Genomic DNA, 20,356 nt, shown 5'->3' with positions numbered 1-20,356 from the left:
TAAGCTAGAGCCAGAAAGGGCTTCTGAGGACATCTAGCCCAACCCCTTCGTTTTACAGATGAGAAAATTGAGTCCTAGAAATATTAAGTGATTTTTCCTAGACCTCATGATTCCAAATTCAGTTACTCCCTGTGGCAGCAACAACCTCCTGCAATCTTAGGATGCATTGTGAGAACAAGTGTCCTGGATTAAGCAAGTGATCACTCTCTGTCCTGAAGGATGATGTTAAGTTCTGGTCCCACAACATTTTGGAGAATATTCAGAGGAGAGCAGTTTGGATGGGGGAGATCCTTGATATCCTCCAGTAGGAACTTCAGTTGCTCATCAAATATCATTTAATTGTAAGGGAATTGGGTTTTGACAAGTTTAGATTTCTCTTTTCCTAGCTTCTGCCTGTTGCTTCTAGTTCTACCCAGTAGAACCGGATCATAGTCATTTTAATGGAGTCTTATTTTATCGAAACTGCCCAAACTAACCTCTGACTGACCCTCCTGTGGGTCAAGGGTTCAAGTCTCTTCCTTCACCCATGTTTCTCATGGTATACCTCAGCGTATACCTGAAACTATGTTTGAATGTGATTTTGCTAGTGCTTTTATGTATGTACTTGAGCAAGTTACTCAGTGTTTCCTGGGTCTCAGACTCCTCATTTGTAAAATAAATAAGGGTGATTGGATTAGATTATCTTCAAGCTTATAAATGTCCTTCTTAAACTGGGATGTCCCGAACTGAGAACATAAAACTTATGATGGAGTCTTCTGTGGGCAAGCTATGTGGTACTCTCACCTGCTTGGTTCTGAGAGTTGTGCCCCTCTTAACGTAGTCCCAAATTACGTTTTCCTCATCTGACCACAGATTGACTTATACTTGTTTGTAGTATACCTAAGCCCCCAGATCTTTTTCAGATAAATTGATATACCTGTGCTTTCCATATCCTATACTTGTGAAGCTGATTTTTAAAATATCAAATGTAAGATATACATTGGATATTTATATCTTCTGAATTTCTCTTATTTCCACCCCATTGTTCTAGCCTGTTAACAGTGTGTTAGCTGTTCCTTCATGTTATCTTCTGAATTAGTGAGTGTGCCACTTATGCCTTTATCCAGATCACTGATAACAATATTAAGTAGCATAGGACCAAACACAGACAGATCCCTAGGGTCCTCCACTTGAAGACTTCTTGTCACGTAGACATTAAACCATTAATAATTATTCTGGGGGCAGCTAGGTGGCCCAGTGGATAGAGTACTGGCCTTGGAGTCAGGAGTACCTGAGTTCAAATCTGGCCTCAGACACTTAATAATTACCTAGCCGTGTGGCCTTGGGCAAGCCACTTAACCCCATTGCCTTAGAAAATCTAAAAAAAAAAAATTATTATTCTGAGTCCAATCATTCCACCAGTTCCAAATTCTTCAAATTGTATTATCTAGTCTACATTCCTCCTTTTCGATAAAAGTCATATTGGATGCTTTGTCAAAGACTTTGTTTTAAACAATTCAGTAAAAATAAACACCTCTAGAAGAGAACTCTGATTAATGCAATGTTCAACCATGATTCCAGCAGACAAATGTTGAAACTTTTCCCCACCTTCTAACAGAGAGGTGATGTACTCAAGATGCAGAGTAAGATGAATGTTTTTAGACAAAATCAATGTTGGAATTTGCATTACTTGACTATGACTATGTTTTTGTTTTTATTTGGTCCCCCCCCCCCCCAATTGTGAGGGAAAGGAGAGAAAATAAATCCTAGTTAATTGTAAGAAAAAAAGTAAAACCTATCTAAATGACTGGCACAGCATTTCTCTGATCTCTCAGCTAAATAAACTCTGGCCAAAGAGCGAATAAGGTCATTCTGGCATGACCTCTTCTTTCTGGAGCCATGTTGGCTCATTGTACTCTAATAACTGTTTCTTTCTATTCATTATGACTCTCCCCAGGAATTAAGGTCAAGTTCATTCACCCAGAGTTTGCAGACTTTTTTCCCTCTTCCTTATATTCAAAAATTAGGTTGCTATTTGTGCTTCTCCAGTCTTATGGCTCCTTTTTTGTTTTCCAGTCTTCCAAAGACTGTTGTCTTTTCTTTATTTTTTTCCACCAGCCCCCTAATGGGCCCAACTTGGTACTCTTCACACCACTCAGTCTATATTCATAACTTTTTTTTTTTAGTTTTTGCAAGGCAAATGTGGTTAAGTGGCTTGCCCAAGGCCATACAACTAGGTAATTATTAAGTGTCTGAGGCCAGATTTGAACACAGGTACTCCTGACTCCAGGGCCAGTGCTCTATCCACTGTACCACCTAGCTGCCCTCTATATTCATAATGTCTTAAGTCAGAATTGGGATGGGGTTGGGGGTTTCTGGTCTATTTTCTACCCATCTTAGTAAGTGTACTTGCTGTTGGCCTCTTGGGAATTAAGGTCAGGTCCTAGTTCCCACTGTATGGAAATTTTTGAAGGATTCTTAAAGTAGCACCAGGCTAGTAAAGTAGAAAATGACCAGAAGTTAGCACATATAAGTCAAGTATCATTCATTAAGCATTTGGTATATATCTGGTAATATGTTTGAACGTGATTTTGTTACTCTTTGCATGTGTGACCTTGAGCAAGTTACTCTTTGTTTCTGGACCTTCAACTATTCATTTGTAAAATAAATAAAGATGATTATTTTTTGACATCCCTAGCATTTGGCCTGTAGTAAGTTAATCCTTATTGAATGAATGAAGCTTTGATCCTATGATCCTCCTATGTTGGCTACACAGGAATAGCAGGATCTTAAGAATCCTTTAAAGATGTTCTGTTTTTGTTTTCCTCTTCTCTTTCAGTTCAAACTTCAAGAGAACCTGGCTGGCTAGAAGGAACTCTGAATGGCAAGAGAGGGCTGATTCCACAAAATTATGTTAAGTTGCTTTAGTTCACAGCCTATGGACATTCACAAACTGTTCATGGTATCCATGGACTCTCCTTAGGATTGCTTTACCCCCACTTTGGAGTGGGAGGAAGATGCTCATGTGGCCAGGAATGCACAGTGAACCTGTCAGACAAGAATTTGGATCCCTGCTTTGGACTTAGTTTGGGGGGGTGGGGTGGGATCTTAGTGGGAGGGATGGGGAGGGAAGGGGTGACAATGGGACAATTGAGTTTTTTGGTTGGGAGAAGAATGATTGCATGATTGTCTGAGTGTCTTTCTGTGGTCATGAACATTTAAGGATCCTGCCTCACATGGACAGGGAGGGCGTTCTGTTGGACTTGCCTCTCTGCATCAGTTGTTTACCACCCTAACCTGGATTGCAGAAGAATCACTTTCTTCATAGTGAGCTGCGTGATGGTCATACACCATCCTAGGCTTGGTTTTCTTCTTTCTGACAAAGAAAGGTTTTGGTTGGTGTGGCCTGAAGCTGTATTTGATATGAGTGGGGAGAGCTACTCGCCACCAAGCTGATGAATCACTGCTGAGCCAGTGGGGAGCAGAGAGAGTTTGCAGACCTGCCTCAAGATCAGATGCCTTTCTCTGATGGAGGAAGGCTTTCTCAATCACTTCCTCTAGACAGGGTACATGTCTTATGGCAAGCTTTGCTATATCTCATTTGTATACAGACTTGTCCTCCCCCCCCCAAAAAAAATCTCTGTAAATGAAATAAAATTTAATTTACTCTTGGATCTGCCTGTCATGATGTGGGGAGAGAACTTGGAATTCATTATCCTTGTAATATTTTATGAACCCGAAGTCCTATTCACTGAAATTCATTTTTTTTTCTGGGATTGGCATTGGCTCCTACTTGGAAATTGTAAACATGGAGCCCTGCTTCTGTTCCCCAGGGAGTGGGTGGGACGGAAGAATTCCTTGGGAACAGCTGGCATGTTACCGGCAGCCTTCCCTGGAGCTGCTTAACAATATTCAGGAGCCCCCTGCAGCTCCAGTTTTCCCTCCCATGCTTTTTTGTGCCCCCCCACCAATAAGGGAGTGGGATCGGGGCTGTGTGGCCTTGCCTTTAGTGCTTTTCTCAGCATCTCCTTAATGAGTCCAAAGCCAACTTTCCTGATTAGTCTCAATACATCTTGTGTCCTTACTAGTCCACCTCCCCTTCCCTCTCTCTCCTCTTCAACTTAGACTGTTCTGGCCTTCCTTAAAGCTAATCTTGATGTCCAGGTTAAGCCTTGTTTTGAGGCTGAGGACAATTGGGAGACATTGTCTAATAGTTCATGCATATTTCCACCTTTGTCTGGACTGTCTCTGCCTTCAGCTCTCTGTGCCCCCCTACCAGGTGGTAATGGGGCTTGGAAAGCCATGCTTCTAGCCAGGAGAGCAAGGGGGAAAAGTCTGAATCTTCATGCCTCCTCCCTCCCTCCCTCAGGTTCTCAGACACATGAGGAAACCAAGGAGGAAATGACCCCTCCACCTGTGTGTATCCCTGGTTCCTCAGGGGCAGCCCTATCCCGAAGCCACCCACTGGTATTCATCTAGATCCACCCTGTTCATGTTTCAAAGCCTTGCCTTGCAAAAGGAAGAGTCAGATTTGAAATGTCTTCTATTCAGCTCCCCCTCACACAGCAGGCACAAATGATCTCCAGATGCTTTCATCAGCGGCTGCCTTGGTCTAGCTCCCAGAGTCTAAGTGGACCATTTCCAAGTCCTGAACTTTACTCTCTGTGAGGAAGGAGTCTCCTGTCTGAGAGTCACCCCTGGACCAAGGTGCTCACCCACTTCACAGAGTGGCCACGCTGGTTGGGGCTTCTGATTCTTTAGATCCTATAACAGGCTCTAAATAAGCCTTGGATACAGGTACGTTTATCTATTTAACAGTTTCATTTTGCCCTAAAATGTGGTTGGAACAGCCTTCCCCTAAAATCTGGGCTGTTCTACTGGAGTAACGATTTATCAGCTTTGCAGGCACTTCATATACACTGTGAAGGTTTTGTAATACAAGCCAATTCACAGGAGAGGAAAGAAACATATCAAAAAGAATTGAATAACAGAGAAATTCTGTGTAACTTATTTTCTTTTAAATGCTTTCCAGTTGTTAGGAGGAGAGGCCAGTCAGCATTTTACTGTAAGTATAAGAGGCCCTGTGGAACTAGGAAGGAGAGCCTGGCTTCATGTAGTCGGGACTGATCCAGGAGAGCCAAATTGTAATATGGCTGCCACAATGGGGAAACCCAGCCAAATGACTAATTTTAACTTATAATCACCTTATTTTGACATTGGTAAATTTCAGCCCATACCTCCTCAGAGAGGTTAGAGACCATGATTTGTTGTCCTACGGCCTGTGCCTGTGTGAGAGGATGCTACTAGAATTGGGGTCCTTGTGTCATGGATCCCTTTGGGAGCTGAAGAGGTCTTCAGACACTTTCTCAGAATAAAATTTGTAATATTATAAAAGAGATCAACTTTATATCAAAATATTAAAAAATCCAAGTTCAGAACTCCAGTTCGGCAGTTTTGGAGTTTAAGAACCCCTGCACCAGATGAGAAGAGACCTCAGAATTTCTAGACCAAACTCCTACTCGATATATTCTATAAAATATCTAAGAGTTGTTCAGCTCAGGCAGTCTGGGGGGAACTCACAGAATGACTTGTTATATGATGGCCTTTCAAATACTTGATGATAATCATGTCTCACCCTTTGCTTTCTGCTCTCTAGGTTAAAACATCAGTTTCTTCTGTTTTTCATTATGGGATAGGGTGTCCAGATTTCTCTCTATCACCCTCCTACAGATGCATTTCAGTTGGACGAGTGTCTTTAAAACATACCCCAACACCAACATAATTATTTGAGTAACTCAGACTTTAGCAATACTATGACCCGCACTTGATTTCTATTACTGCACTTTAAGATTGCACTGAATTAAAACATGTTTGCTTATTTTGAGTTTATACCCACAAATTCTAGATCTTTTTTTTTCCACATGAAATTGTCCTTGGGGTTTCTCTTACATCCTTAATAGAGGATGAATTTCTTGAGGGCTAGTATTGTGTTGTTTCTCATATTCATCTACTCAGATCCCAACATTAGTATCTTGGATGTGGCAGGCCCTTAAATATCTCAACTTTATCTTATCCTTGTTCAACTGGTTTGTTAACCCCAAATGTAAGACTTTTTAATTCATTTCTACTAAACTTTTATTTCATTGGCTTCAGCCCAGACCTTGAGCCTGTCAGTTTGAATATGGCTTGTCATTTGTATTAATGACCCTCTGTCTCAGATTTGTGTCCATGAATATGGTTTAACAATACAACTTTCCAGTAAGAAATGCATAGGATAATTCTATTTAGTCTTCGTTATTAGCAATTTCTCCATCACTTTAAGTCTTGACAATCTTCAAAACAATGACTCCAGGTTTGATTTTGCCCCCTTTGCCTGATTTCTGAGTGTAAGTTTTTACACTGAAAATTTGACATTGAGCTTTGCTGGAGCAGGCTTATGTCATTTGTACCTAAATGATTGATAAGCTCACTTCTGTATGATGGGTCCTTTGGGTATGCAGTGAAGGTGATTCTAGATAGAGAACAAATACAACTGTCCAATGAAAAGTGTTAATTTACATGACAAAAATAATCAGTGTAGGTTTTTTAAAAAAACTAATAAACTCTTCTAATATATTTAAAAGAAAATGCAAAGGTGGTCTGAATTCAACTTTGGAGAATATGTCAGTTTTACAGAGAGGCACATTTTTTTCTGGATTTCAACCACTGTTGGGAAAAAGGTGACTCTTATTCCATGACCTACAGATGGTGGATCCATAATATTGACTTTTACATGTTAATCAGATTTCTAGTTCTGACAGGGATTCATCTTAATGTATAGTGGGTAGATTTGAGCCAAAAATACCTACAGTTCCAATTCTACTCATTCACTACTTCTGAGTTGCTTAGCATTTTTGCTCATTTGTAAAATGAGGATGTGGAACTAGAAGACCTGAAGGTTTGCTGCAGATCTACATGTGTAAAGGAGCTAGGAATAAGAGACAGTGGTAATTCAGAGCTCTATACATTCCTTATGCCTTCAAATATGGTGGCTCAAGTGGAAATAGTAATTCTTTACAATACCTTTCTTTGACCTAAAAGTTCTATTGCCGTTTTAAAAACCAGCAGTACACACACACACACACACACACACACATTCCACTTTTCTCTTTTCCCTGGCCCCCAACTCAACAGCTCTGGCAAAGATCATTTGCATCAGTTTCTCAGTGTATAAGAATATTATCTTTATCATCTCCTTTTCAACCATGATAAACTAGAACTGAGTGGCTACCCCTGATTATACAGCTCTAGAAAGTATTAGAGTCAGTTAGTTTTTTGAAACTATGCTAATTCTGTTTTACTAGTTGCTTTTGTGGTATAAAAATGTGTTGGGGTGGGCTGCAGGGATTGTTGTTTAGTCATTTTTCCCTTTGTTAATGTTGGGGGCTTTTTTTTTTTTGCTAAAGTATTTGCCATTTCCTTCTCTAGCTCATTTTACAGATGAGGGAACTAAGGCAAACAGGTTAAGTGATTTGTCCAGATTAACATGGCTAGTATCTGAGGTCAGATTTGAACTCAGGGAGATGAGCCTTCTGGACTCCAAGACTAACATTTGCCACACTATGGCTAGTGGGTACTGCTATTACCTAGTTGTCTTTGTGGAGGGTGGGAGCGGGGTAACTTTATGGTAGTTCAAAATAAGAATCAATGAATCTTATTCCCAAAACCCCTCTCTGGTCTAGGGAATTAATTTTTAGGCAATGAAAAGATTAGCAGCCATTAAATCCTATATTTTCTTGAACTGGTGTTCATGTTTACTATTTCAAAGGGTGAATATGGTTATTTTGATGGAGTACTTTGATGGCTGCATATGAGGTTGAATCATTTCAGTACCACGAGAGTGAAGTTGGATACTGGCTCTCCTGCCTTAGTCCAAGGTTCATCTTCCCCTCCATGTACTGTTCAGCATCACTGGATAAGTAGTAGTTATTCACTTTTTAAATCTGCAATTAATTGAGCAACTCTAGGCCAATTTGGGGGTATTGAGGGCAGTGTAGGTCGGCTGAGCTCTTTGGCTTTTTTTGTCCTTTCTGCCTGCCTGGAGTTTCCTTATGGACATTCTTAATACTTTAAATTTCCAATTCCCCCACTTTGTATATATTTACCTGTACCAGAGAAGATGTTTCAGAACATTCTAATAGAGCTGGATTTCTGCCTTGTGGTTGAAAGGTGATAGGGAGGCAAGGATGGATGGGGAGGGGTATGTGTGTGAGACAGAGAAAGTTTGTGTGTTTTGGCATTGGGGCCATTTTCACTTTATTAAAGAATTTCTTTAATTTTTTAATAATTTTTCTTAAATATTCTTTAATAATAATAATTCTTTAATAATTTCTTTATTCTTTTACCATATTTTGCTAGGAACCATGCATTCATTCTACTTCTCCCCATTCAACAGTGTCTCGATCTATTAGACTATAAGTTCCTTGAAGGCAGGCACTCTTATTTTCTTCTATTTGTATAATACCCATTGCTTATCAATACTCTTTCCATCTAGTCCCCTTGGTTTTTCCTCTAGCCTATTTCTTTCCTTTGTAGCCCTATGGATTTTTCCCCATGAACTCTAAACATATCTTGACTCTGGATTCTGTTCATTTTCTTTGTCCTTTTCAGCTCAGTTTTTTGAATCCCTTCCTTCTACTTCTCACTTACTTTGCCACCATCTGTAATACGTGATGCTGGTGACTCTTGGATTGATAAAAGTTATGTCAATTAATGTAAGTTCTGATAAGTATTGCAAACCATATAGAAAAGGCTTTTGGGAACAGGGGGAAGTCCAGTCATGGGCATTGCCTAGTGTCCAAGAACCAGTCTGACTCAGGCCAATTACTCAGGCCTTATTCCTAGAAGGCCACTGGACAATAAATTATAGACACAGAAATCCATGAAGATTGCCTCCTGGAGAGTGAAGGGGAGTCTACTCTAAATAAAATTGCAGTTTCTTGGAGTCCTGAGTTTTATCCATCAATTTGCTAACGTTCAATCACTCATTTTCAGTTGGTGTCTGACTCTTCATGACCTCACTTTAGGCTTTTTTTGGCAAAAATACAGCAAGTGTCTGAGGCCAGATTTGAACTCAGCAAGATGAGTCTTTATAATTTCAGACCCAACATTAAGCCCCTTAGCTGCTCTCTATCTCTTCCTAATTGTTCCCTCACTCATGCAAACCTTCGAAGGGAAGCTGCTTGGTTGATGTCATGAAAAAATTCATGGATATCACATAATCTCTTCTCATTCTTTCTGGGTCTTATTCCAGAAGCCTTTTCATAACTAGTTTTCCTATTTATTCTTTGGCTCCTTTAGGATTGGGGGCAGAGGGTTCCACATTATACTGAAGCTTCACCAATTTCCTCATAGTGGCACTTTAATTTATTGCTGCCCTAATTTATTTGTGTGTGGCTAATATGCACAGAACGTTGAAATGGTTATAGTGATAAAGTATCAAACTTTCTGGTTTAAAGGCTCCTATATCTAATAATTTCTTTATAACAAGGCCAGAACAACTTTAAAACTTTTTTTTCCTTGCTGAAACATTTCAAAGAGATCTCAATCCCTTGACTAGGCTTTAGATGAGTAGTTCCAGAATGTTAGTGTGAATAGCTGTAATTCCCACACTATACTTTGTTGGTGGCAGTAATACTCTCACCTTCCTCAAATGCTAGGGTAACATAATACACATTGGTGTAGGCACCTAGTCGATACACATGGAAGACGACGGGGGAGAGTGGATTCAACATTTTACTCTAGGACCAAATACTAGAAAGGGTCCTTTCAAGGGTTTTTGTCCAATCACCTAATTTTATAGATGAGGAATGGGACCCAGGGCCAAGATCGCCTAGTGGTAGCAAGAAGCAAAGGCAGAATTTGAACCCAAATCCACACAATTTACCCAGCACTCTTTTCTGTCATATGACTATTCTTCTATCCTATGTTAGAGATCTCCAGAAAAGCAGACTGTGTAGTCCCCAACATTTAAAAGTTGCTATCATTAGGAAAACTCATCCAAATTGCTAATCTTAATCCTTAATAATGCTCAATACTCCTCTTCCTTCTTCCATCCTAGGGCCCTCTCAAAAGAAGAGGCTCTTTAAATGGAGATGATTGCCAACCTCTGACACCCACAACATCCTAAAACTTCATTTTAGGCTGAACTTGATTGGGATATGTTTTTGATTTTGTCTGATTTAAATTGTTCTCATTTTTCAAATTGAATCCCCAGTTCACTGATTGATCTCAATTCAAGGGAGAGCCCAGCAAAATAAGGTAATACTCTTGGCTCTAAAATGACTTTCTCAAGTTAAAATTAATTTCTCCCACTTAGCAGAAATGTGATTTTAGGAAAAATGGGGACTGTGGCTTTAGACTAAGGGGCCTCTTAGAAAAGTGAAGATCAGATCTTTCACAAGAATGAATGTTCAAGTCCTGGTAGAGACAGCTCAAAGGATTAAGTTTGAGGCTGACCACACCTTTCTGGTGGTATTTCCATGCCCAATGTTTTATAAAAGCCATTATTATGGCTATTTGGATTTAAGTTAATTTTTTAAAATCTGGGAAATTTCCCTAACCATCCATTTCATTTTGAATGTAGACAATTATCATGGAAGTTCTGATGGGTTGATTTACCAATGGAAAAAAAAAAGATATATTTTTAATGACTTCATTTTTTTTAGGTTTTTTTTTGCAAGGCAAACGGGGTTAAGTGGCTTGCCCAAGGCACACAGCTAGGCAATTATTAAGTGTCTGAGACTGGACTTGAACCCAGGTACTCCTGACTCCAGGGCTGGTGCCTTATCCACTACACCACCTAGCTGCCCCTGTCTTCATTTTCTTTAGAATGGCACAATCTCATTTCCAAATAAATTATTGTACTAAATATTTGGCCAAGCTGACATTAAAGTGCTAGAAATATTGCATTTTAATCTGTGTACTTCTGTATAGCTGATCAAAAAGTATGTCCTGGCTAACAATTACATAAAAGTAAAAATTTCTATTTATTTAAAGACCTTTAAAGATAAGAAATGTCTTAATTAGATGTGCATCATTGTGTATATACTATGCCTCTTTATACAATAGATGTAGCAGCTGTTTTGTTCTCAAGATCTATCATATCTACCATTCTTAAAACACTCAGCTTTGTTATTGGGAACTCCGATGGCTTTTGCCTAAAAATTCTTTATACATGTCCTTTATTAAAAAAAACATATTTCCTAAAAAGAACTCACAGCAAAATGACTTTAAAAGGAGCCCTTGATCCTTTTATTTTATTTTTTTTAGGGTTTTTTTTTTACAAGGCAATGGGGTTAAGTGGCTTGCCCAAGGCCACACAGCTAGGTAATTATTGTGTCTGAGGCCAGATTTGAACTCAGGTACTCCTGACTACAGGGCTGGTGCTCTGTCTGCTGTATCACCTACCGCTTCTGAGAATGCCTTTTATTAAGAAATTAATGAGGCAATCTCTATAGAAAGAAGCTTCAGACTCCAGTCTTCCTTTCCCAGTTCCATGGTTTTAGGCTTTCCTAAAAATAACTGACTTTGATGGGGGGGGGGGGGGTGGCTGTTACAGTTTTCACTGAACTGTGTGTGTGTATCTATATATCTATATATATCTATATATCTATATATAAAAATAAATCCATAGGAAACAAATACCAATTTCTTCCCTACTTTAATTTTCTTACTATAATTGAAATGTTTCCTTGTCCATTGTGATGGAAGAAGTTAAAAAGAGGAGTCTGAAGAGAATCCAGATGAAGAGACACAGTCTCTTCAGTCAAAAGAGGTTTTGATTGAAAGCACTGTGCAGAGTTCAAAGGTGGCAATGAGGGACCCCAAAAGCACAGTTAAGGTAAGAGAATGTGTAGGAACCCTATCTAATTACATGGAAGATGGCAGCTTCCCAAAACAGAAGACAACACATAATCTTTTACAACTTCTTTCAACTTAGGCATAATGCAGAGGATCTGAGAGTCAAAATTCTGCGGAGAGTATATTTGTGTGTTTCCACAGACATCCAAATGAACTTTTTCAAAACAACAGGTGATTAAAGTAAAGGATTTATTGTAATCTGCTTACAGTCGTTTGCAAAGACAGACATACGTTTTTGCATAAAGATATAAATTGCTTTTTTTAAACTAATTTAGTGTGTTTTTTTTAATTCTATGAAGAAGTTTCAGTGAATTATGAATTGTACCAAACCAAGATTTTTAAGAGCAATATGGTACAAAAATAAGAGCAAACAGACAATTTGGACTGGGACAAGCATTCAACAGTGAGTTTAGAATATGGCTTTGCTGTTTAATCGAGCAAAGTTACCTGGAGACAGAAAAAGCCAGTAACTTTGTTAATACAAAAAGCTGATGCAGACTGTATTCATCCCAAACTTGGTTAAGTTGAAATTCCAATTCTGTAAAAATGAAGTCTGAACTAAAAAGCGGCATTTGTATCCATTTCTTTTCCAGAAACCCCCCAGTCTGCATGCTGTGTGTGTATTTATCCCCTTCCTCGGGTGGCTTTCGTATTGCTGTGCATGTCAGTTTGAAGTTAAAGATTTGTTGATTAAATTAAATTCCTGAAGTTGCAAAGTATGTAAGAAGACTCCTTCCCTCTCAAGTACAGCCTTCATAGGTTTCCCATAACATAAGGCAGGTGTCATTTAAAAAGACCAGGTCCTGTAGTCATGGGTGAATGTGCTCCCATAAGCTGGAGCCTCACCGGCCAGCAGTGAAAGGGGGGTGGGGGTGGAATGCTGGGCTCCCTCCCTTGGTGTAGCCAGGAGAGTTGGGGGAAATGGATGTGATTTCCACGAGTAAGTAAGTACTTAGGTTAATCATTACTCTCAGAAAGATTCCTTTGGCCTCTACTCTCAGCAGTTTATCTTGTGAAATCACTGTTAGCTCTGGCCCCAAACACACTCATTTATGCTTCTATGTTGCAGAGAGACCTGAGCTAGAATCTTAAGAATTGAGCTGAACTTTTGGTGTTATCATTTGTTGGTAGGAGCTACAGTTTCATTATAAAGGGCTTTAGAAGATATACATTTTGAAGATATCAACCCCACCAGTAATCTTCAAGTTTCAGCTTCGAGCCAATTCCAATCCTGAGAGATCCTCCCTCCCAGAATGTTCCCTTGACCTTCCCCTACATCAGAGGCAGGAAGAGGAACTGGTAACTGGTTGCTTGCATTTTCTCCCAAAGAAAAGAAGCATAAAACTAGATGTAAAGCAACCTTTAAACCACTTTTTTTTTTCTCCCCTCCCAGTCCCAACATCAAATGACTTACTTTTTTCTTGTGGATAAGAGTAGAGGCAGGTTCTCTCTACAGCCCTAAAGCTTCCAAGGCTCCCGAGCAACTTGTTTGCTGTGTCTTGTTAAATGAAACCTTCATGAAGCTGTAAACACAACTCAACAATGTTCCTTAGGGAAGGTGAAGCCGGAGTCCTAAAGTGTACTCAGCTCACAGGTACTTGCAAGTGGCAGACAAAAGGGGAAACGGAATACGGAAGAATAGAAAGGCTTCAAGACAACTGAAAAACTTTGTGTGGTTATTTACAATAGACACTGTAAAATGGTAAATCTTCTATGATGCTAAAAAAAGGCACAGCTTTTCCTTTCTTAAATACACTGTAAACGCTTCATTAGGCATGCAGAACATTTCACTTTACAAAAAAAAAATTACCTTGTTTGTTTAGACAAAGATAGTACTTAAATAGTCTCCAGCAAAATAGAATTCTTTCAAAAATACTTTCCCATTCATCCTATTAACCATTAAAGATTTTTTTTGTATGTGTCTCATTTACAAAAAGTTCCTTACACCTTATTTCAGGTCCTTCACAATTTATACATACAGTAATGTACAGTACAGCAAAAGACTGCAAAAAATTATTTGTAAAGCCAGCACAATAGATAATATAAATTGAAACCGAGGCATTTGTTTTAACATCTTATCCATTTAATTAAATAATAAATGGACACTGAAGGGTGTGTCCACAAGTGATGAAGGATAACATGGGAGAACAAATGCGCCAGGTGGGGAGGTGATTATTCCACACCAAATGTTCCATTATTACACAAGAGGAGTCTGTATATATTTTTTCTCTTTTTTGTTTTTTTAAATAAGAAAAGAATATTAATGCCCCATATTTGACTGTACGTTTTATGTGCAAACCAAGGGTAAGCTTTAAAAAGTTCATTAGTCCTTGAACCCTTTTACAACAAGCAAACAATACCAGAAACTACATGGCGTATTTAAAACTTCCATCTGTTAAAATATCAAAATCAAAGAGTTATTGACTAGATATGGCTTTTCATCCAGAGGAACGGGATCATTTTCTAAGCACTGAGGGTAAGGAGAAGAGCTCTTAAATCATCCGGTTCTTGCCAAATCCATGTCGAACTGTTTTCCAGTCCCCAAACCCTTGATGTGATTTTTTGAACTTGAAAAACTGCTGAACTGTGAATCATCGCATGTTAAAAATGTGATTTCTTGGGTCCTTCATGGGTGTGGAATAACACAGGGGAAACTTAAGGCAAAGTTCTTCCATTAAGACATTTTCCGTCACTTCCTGTGGAAGTACAGGGGCTTGGCATTGCCCGATTCCACCTTTGGTAGCTGGTCACTAATGATCTCCACCAGCATCGCTGGGAACTCCACTTTCAGGGCCTGTGACTCTCGGAAGGTATAGAAACAGAATTCCAACAAGTCACTCACCAGCTACAATACAAAGACAAAGGGAAAAAGGAAGTGAGCCATACTTCCAAGATAAAAAGCAAATAGACATCCAGGGATTTTTTAAAAAATAAATTATACAGTTTTTCCTGGTTAAATTTTACTAGTTTGTCCTTGGATGGGAGAAGAACCACACTTAGCAATCCTGTCATATATTTGAAATGGGGAAAAAACCCTAAAAACTTCAAAGTAGAATATGATTAATTGAAATATAGTAAACTCAGTAGTCATACAGCTAACATAAACCTTGAATTCAAATTTGTATTGCAAAATCATCATCTTTATCAACATGATTAAAATATAATAAGGAAATGTTTGGAACATGAATGTTAGATAATATTAATTTGTGATTTTCTCAGTCAATATAAGCTTACAGGGATTCCTTTAGGTCTGATGCCAATGATATAAATCATCATGAGCCCTTCCTGTGTCTCAATTTCCAAATCTATAAAATGAGGAGATAAGTTCTCATATCCTGTGATGAGACTCCCATAAAAGTCTTATTTCATTCAAAAGTATCCTTAAAAGCTAGTATCTACTTTATGGCTCCAAGTTCTTTTTACTTTTGAGTTTTCAAACTGAGGTCTGGCTTTGGAGTCAGAGCCCATGGATTCATGTGTATACTCAGTCCCCCTTTTGTTGGAGGCTCAGTTTCCCCATTTATAAAATTTTGGTGATTATTTGATGCTCTCTAACATTCCTTCTAGATCTAAGTCCGTGATCCTATGAATCTTCATGCACATATGAGGTAAGGGTATCCAAAATGATTTTTCCACTTAAGGGGATGATTCACAGGAAATGGATTCACTTGCACTCTGGCCTGGATTTGCTATGTATGAGAAGTAATGGTGTCAAATTTACTTAGTAGAGTAGTGTGGACAGAAAGTGATCTGCTCACAACCTCCCTCAAACATTTCCAATGGGTAAAACCATTCTAATCTTCATTTCTGTAGGAAGGCATATTAAAATGACAATGACAATATGATCTGACTGTTAAGAATCTCAATAGTTTTAGGTCTTCCATTAACTGGCCTTCTGAACCACGCAAGACATTTGTATCTTGTTTTATATTAGTTGTCTCTCCTCCCCCTTTCCCCCATCTCTCAAGACGGTCTATAAAAAGCAATAAAATATAACAACAACTTCTAGAAAGAATTTACTACCAAAAAGCACTGCTTTTCTACTTTCATACTTTCTTCCCTAGGTACAATCCAAAGATTTGGGTTTTGGTCTTTCAAGGATTCAAGTACCAGAAAATGATTTATACAGTCTAATTACAGAAGGGTCAAATCCTGAATCAGTGGTTTGTCAATTAGAAAGAATTCATCATTAATCATTTAAAAATTTTTTTTATTTATTTAAGGCAATGGTGTTAAGTGACTTGCCCAAGGTCACACAGCTAGGCAATTATTAAGTGTCTGAGGCTGTATTTGAATTCAGGGCAGGTACTCTATCCACTTTGCCACCTAGCTGCCCCAGTTAATCATCTTTGTACATGTATGATATCCATCCATGAGCCAAATAGGTTATATAAACCTCATTTGTCCTCTTAATGAGTATCATTTTAAAGAGATAAAATTAACAAAAAGCAGTTGTTCAATTATTGTTGCCCAATATTGTGGCAAAAATGACCTATTTTAACCAATACAAATGACTGGTTTTAATTCTATCTCTATGATTTCTCAAGAGGTCTACTGACTTTCTTGTAATTCTTCAATTGTAACATATAAATGAATATGTTTCATACTTATAAGATTCAATTTGCAACAAGCACTTAAGAGGGATCATCTACTTCACTGTTTCTGAAATTGTGTTCTGTAGAAACTAGGGAATTCACAAAGCAGCCCAAAAGAGTCACATAAAGAAAAAGCTTAGTGTTCATGGAGTCCAGAGAGGAAACAGCTTCTAGGTAATTTTTGTACCAATACTTATTGAGGACAATTGGGAAAAATTGGTTAAGTCTGAAGAGACAAATAGTGTTAAAAACCAAGACTGATAGTGGAAAAAAAAATCATTAACCTAATTCAGATGCTAGAATAGTAAGAAATACAAATAGTGAACTCCACACTGAATTCACATCTAATGATGCTTGTGGTTGGAAGGTAAAAAAGCTCTAATTCTTTGTCAGACACTGGGCTAATAATCACTCTACAAGATTATGTCATTTGAGTCCCACAACAATGCTGGGTAGTAGATGCTATTTATCCCTTTTTGTGTAAACTGAGGCAAACAATTTAAAATGACTTGTCCAAAGTCACAAAATCAGTAGGTTTTTGAGGATAAATTTAAACTCAATTTTTCAGATTACAGGCCCAAAATTCTATTATTCAACCATTGGTGTACAGTTTATAGTACAAACTTTTTTTTTTTAAATCATGATTCTAGAAAAATTACAAAATAATAAATAGTGGTAAAAATAAGCCTTAAAATTTTAAAGTGAATTTTTTGAGGTTCCCCAAATATTGGGAGTCACACTTTGACTGAAAAAGAATTTTATAATTTTCAAAAGCATGGTTCTAAGAAGACACAGTTTTGAAGGTTTCTGTTCTCAAACAGGTCAAGAAACTGTCCCTGTAACTTTAATGAACTACCTCCAGATATATGCTGTGGATGGCTCAACACATCCATCAACATTACCAAGAATTCTAACTCCAAGTATGTTTCACTAATAACAGATGAAATCTAAACAAGATTCCAATGTTACACATGATAAATAAAAATATACTATAACATCTTAAATTTGTGCTTTTTCTAAATAGGTAAGTGGTCTACAGGAACTGGTTTCTATATGAGTTTGACATCACTGGTGTGGATAACAGATAATAGAAAGTCTAAGTTATTCTCTACTTGGTTCCAAAAGATATCAGCTCTAAAAATCTGAGAAGTTTATCCTTTTGGTATTACACAGGAACAGTAACTACACAAATAAAGGACACAGCAGCAGCTCTTGCTGCCCATCATGGCCCAACTCATGTAGAGTGGCATCAGCTGTATCAATGGATATTGAGCGGGAATCATCCTTGATGTCTGAGCTATTTGCTTTTCTGATTCTATAGTTTTGCCCAAGTTTTTAATACCTTAACTGTTTTGTAGAATTCTCGTCCTTCCAGAAAACTTCATTGCTGTCCCTTCCATACAAGTGAGGCATGGTAAAATAAGGATTGGACTCAGAAGTCAAAAGCCTCTGCTCACATTCCTAGGGTAAGCCACCACTTTAGTTTCCCCTTCTATAAAATGGGACTAAAATTTTATAACATTTAATAAGTTGAGCAATTTCTCAAGTGGGTCTTCCCTAACCAGCCCTGTTTCAAGTGATCTATCTCTCCTTCCTCTTTTACTCTACCAATCAATGATCACAGTGCACCTTGGGGCACTTTTCATGATTAGAACTAGTTTTCCCCTGACTTCATCATTATATCCAAGGGAGTTGCATGAGATGGAAAGATGTTTGGTGAATCCTCTTGGGTGATCCTGACTCCTTCTGTAGCAATATATCCAACATGATATGATGCTTGTTTGACAGTAATTATGGTTTTGAATTATTCTTTTATTTTTACTTGAATTTTTACTTCACTTAAAAAGATTTATATTGGGATATTTTTCTTTTGCATCTACTCTAAATACAGATTATTGCAGTAGAGGCCTCCTAGGTTCCTGAGAGTCTGTCTCTCCCTTTTTAAGTCCTTCCTCCAAACAACTTCCAATTTGACATTCCTCAAGTCCAAGCCTAAAGATGTGGCTCCCCACTGCCTTTAGGACAAAATACATACATTTCTCTTTGGGAATGAAAGTCCTTCACATTTTGGCTCCAGCTCACCTTTCCAATTTTATTATATACATTCCTCTTGCCCTCACACAGCATTACAATCTATCCCCACTGACCTCCCTGCTGTTCCTCCTTCACCTCCAGCATCTTTTAGGTACCTTGCCTCACAGCCCCAAGTAAAAGCCCTTTCTCTGCTAAAGTTATTTTGAATTTATTTTGTATATGGCCTGTATTTGCATATCTGTAAACAATCCCAACAAGGCATAGTGGGAAGAACATTTGATTTTTAAATCACAGTATTGGGTCCAAATCCCAACTTTGTCAATTTATTTTTTCTGGATCTATAACCAACCCTATTACCCCCAGGCTGTAGCCTTCCAGTAAAATGTAAGTTTCTCAGGGACAAAGGTTCTCACTTTTGTATAGATAACTATAGCACATTTTACATGCTTAATAGTTTGTTGATTTAAATTCTTTGATGCAGTAAACAAATCCCAGTAGTTAAGAGAAGTGGTCTGCCTTAGTGTCATTATGTAAATATTCACAACCTCTTAATGTAAACAAACAGTTTCCCCTGGCCCTTGTTCAGAATTCTCCTTCAGTACTTCATGGTACTAAACCTCATCCATATTTAGCTTCCATTTAATGTTTATTTTTCCCTCACCTCTTACATTTTGTCTATCTTCCTCTTGTCTGACAACTTAAAATGGGTATGCTTTGGCCACTATTCAGCTTTTGAAATTTCAAATCATCATGTATTGTAGCAAGGAAGGAGCTGAAGCAGATGGTTCTAGTGCCCCCAACCAAAACCCTCACCCCATCTTCCTGCCACCTGGATGCCTTCAGTGCCATGAGACAAATGGGGGGCGGGGGAAAGTCTGAAGCAACATCATTGATTTCCGCAGTCCTTTACAGTCAGATACCAATTTGAGAAGGCAAACAGGAGCACTAATTATAATCAGCAATGATACAGTATCATTAGACATCATAGAAAGATCTGAAAATGGAGATTTCTGTCTTAGAACTCTATGGAATACATCTGTTTGAATCTGAGGTAAAGTTAGGTTCAGCATCATGCCCGGCTTCTCCCAGACTGATGGGTGACAGCTGGTGCTAAGTCAGAAGAGCACGGGCAAGGTCACAGCACAGAGCTGTGGCACTTTGTATGTTCTAACAAATGAGAGCATCTAGGCTCTAATTAGTACATTTCCCCCACTGCAATTCATTGAATCATTGCTCCCGATGGCCATGCACAGCTGGCATCCCCCACCCTCCCGTCTGTGGATGCTGCTTTTCTGAAGACACACACACGAGTCTAAATGATAAGCAGGGACCTCCAGCTCCCGCCTTCTTCACAGGCCCTGTGCCGGGGTAGTATGCTGCCAAATAACACAAATTTGGGGTGAAGGCTGCTATTTGCTTAAGTTATGCTGCACAATCGTTTAGAGGATGACAGATCATCAGACTTATTTAAAACATCCTCACTAAAGCCTAGCCACAAACACTTGGTATGTTGTTACTAATTTCTCTGATATGATTTGCTATTTCCAAAATCTGTACATAATTAGGATTGATTCTTTAGGTAGGATGAATCGGGGGTGGGGGAAAAGAAAAAGACAGGAGGACAATTTTATTTTTAAAAGACCAGATATTTTGCCAGATTTATTTTAGAGGGTTTGGAAGAGTTTCTAAACTAGTTCTAATATTCTCATTTAGCTAGATATGGCCTAATATTATTCATTCCCACTGGTCCACAAATAGCATTTGAAAATGACTTGCAATAATTATAGAATTTTAATTAATATAATCTCATTAATAATGAAAGTGGCAATTTTCTTCTGAGTGGAGCT

At 38.4% G+C, this 20,356-nt stretch overlaps 2 protein-coding genes across 7 annotated transcripts in view; one reads left to right on the top strand and one right to left on the bottom strand.

Annotated features, from left to right (window-relative positions):
- The window catches only part of ARHGAP10 (Rho GTPase activating protein 10), a 355,007-nt gene extending 351,933 nt beyond the window's left edge, over nucleotides 1-3,074 (top strand). For both annotated transcript variants that reach the window (XM_074229165.1, XM_074229164.1), the window contains one exon: nucleotides 2,819-3,074. In XM_074229165.1, the coding sequence (XP_074085266.1) occupies nucleotides 2,819-2,907 (89 nt within the window). In that variant the 3' untranslated portion in view covers nucleotides 2,908-3,074. The remainder of the gene's footprint in view (nucleotides 1-2,818) is intronic.
- NR3C2 (nuclear receptor subfamily 3 group C member 2) overlaps nucleotides 1,326-20,356 on the bottom strand; it is a 389,957-nt gene continuing 370,926 nt past the window's right edge. For all 5 annotated transcript variants that reach the window (XM_074229160.1, XM_074229161.1, XM_074229158.1 and 2 more), the window contains exon 9: nucleotides 1,326-14,725. In XM_074229160.1, the coding sequence (XP_074085261.1) occupies nucleotides 14,570-14,725 (156 nt within the window). In that variant the 3' untranslated portion in view covers nucleotides 1,326-14,569. The remainder of the gene's footprint in view (nucleotides 14,726-20,356) is intronic.

This window comes from Macrotis lagotis, chromosome 3 (assembly GCF_037893015.1).
Source record: "Macrotis lagotis isolate mMagLag1 chromosome 3, bilby.v1.9.chrom.fasta, whole genome shotgun sequence".
Lineage (NCBI taxonomy): Eukaryota > Metazoa > Chordata > Mammalia > Peramelemorphia > Peramelidae > Macrotis > Macrotis lagotis.
Note: the sequence above shows the minus strand (reverse complement) of the source record. Positions and strands in the feature narration are given on the sequence as shown.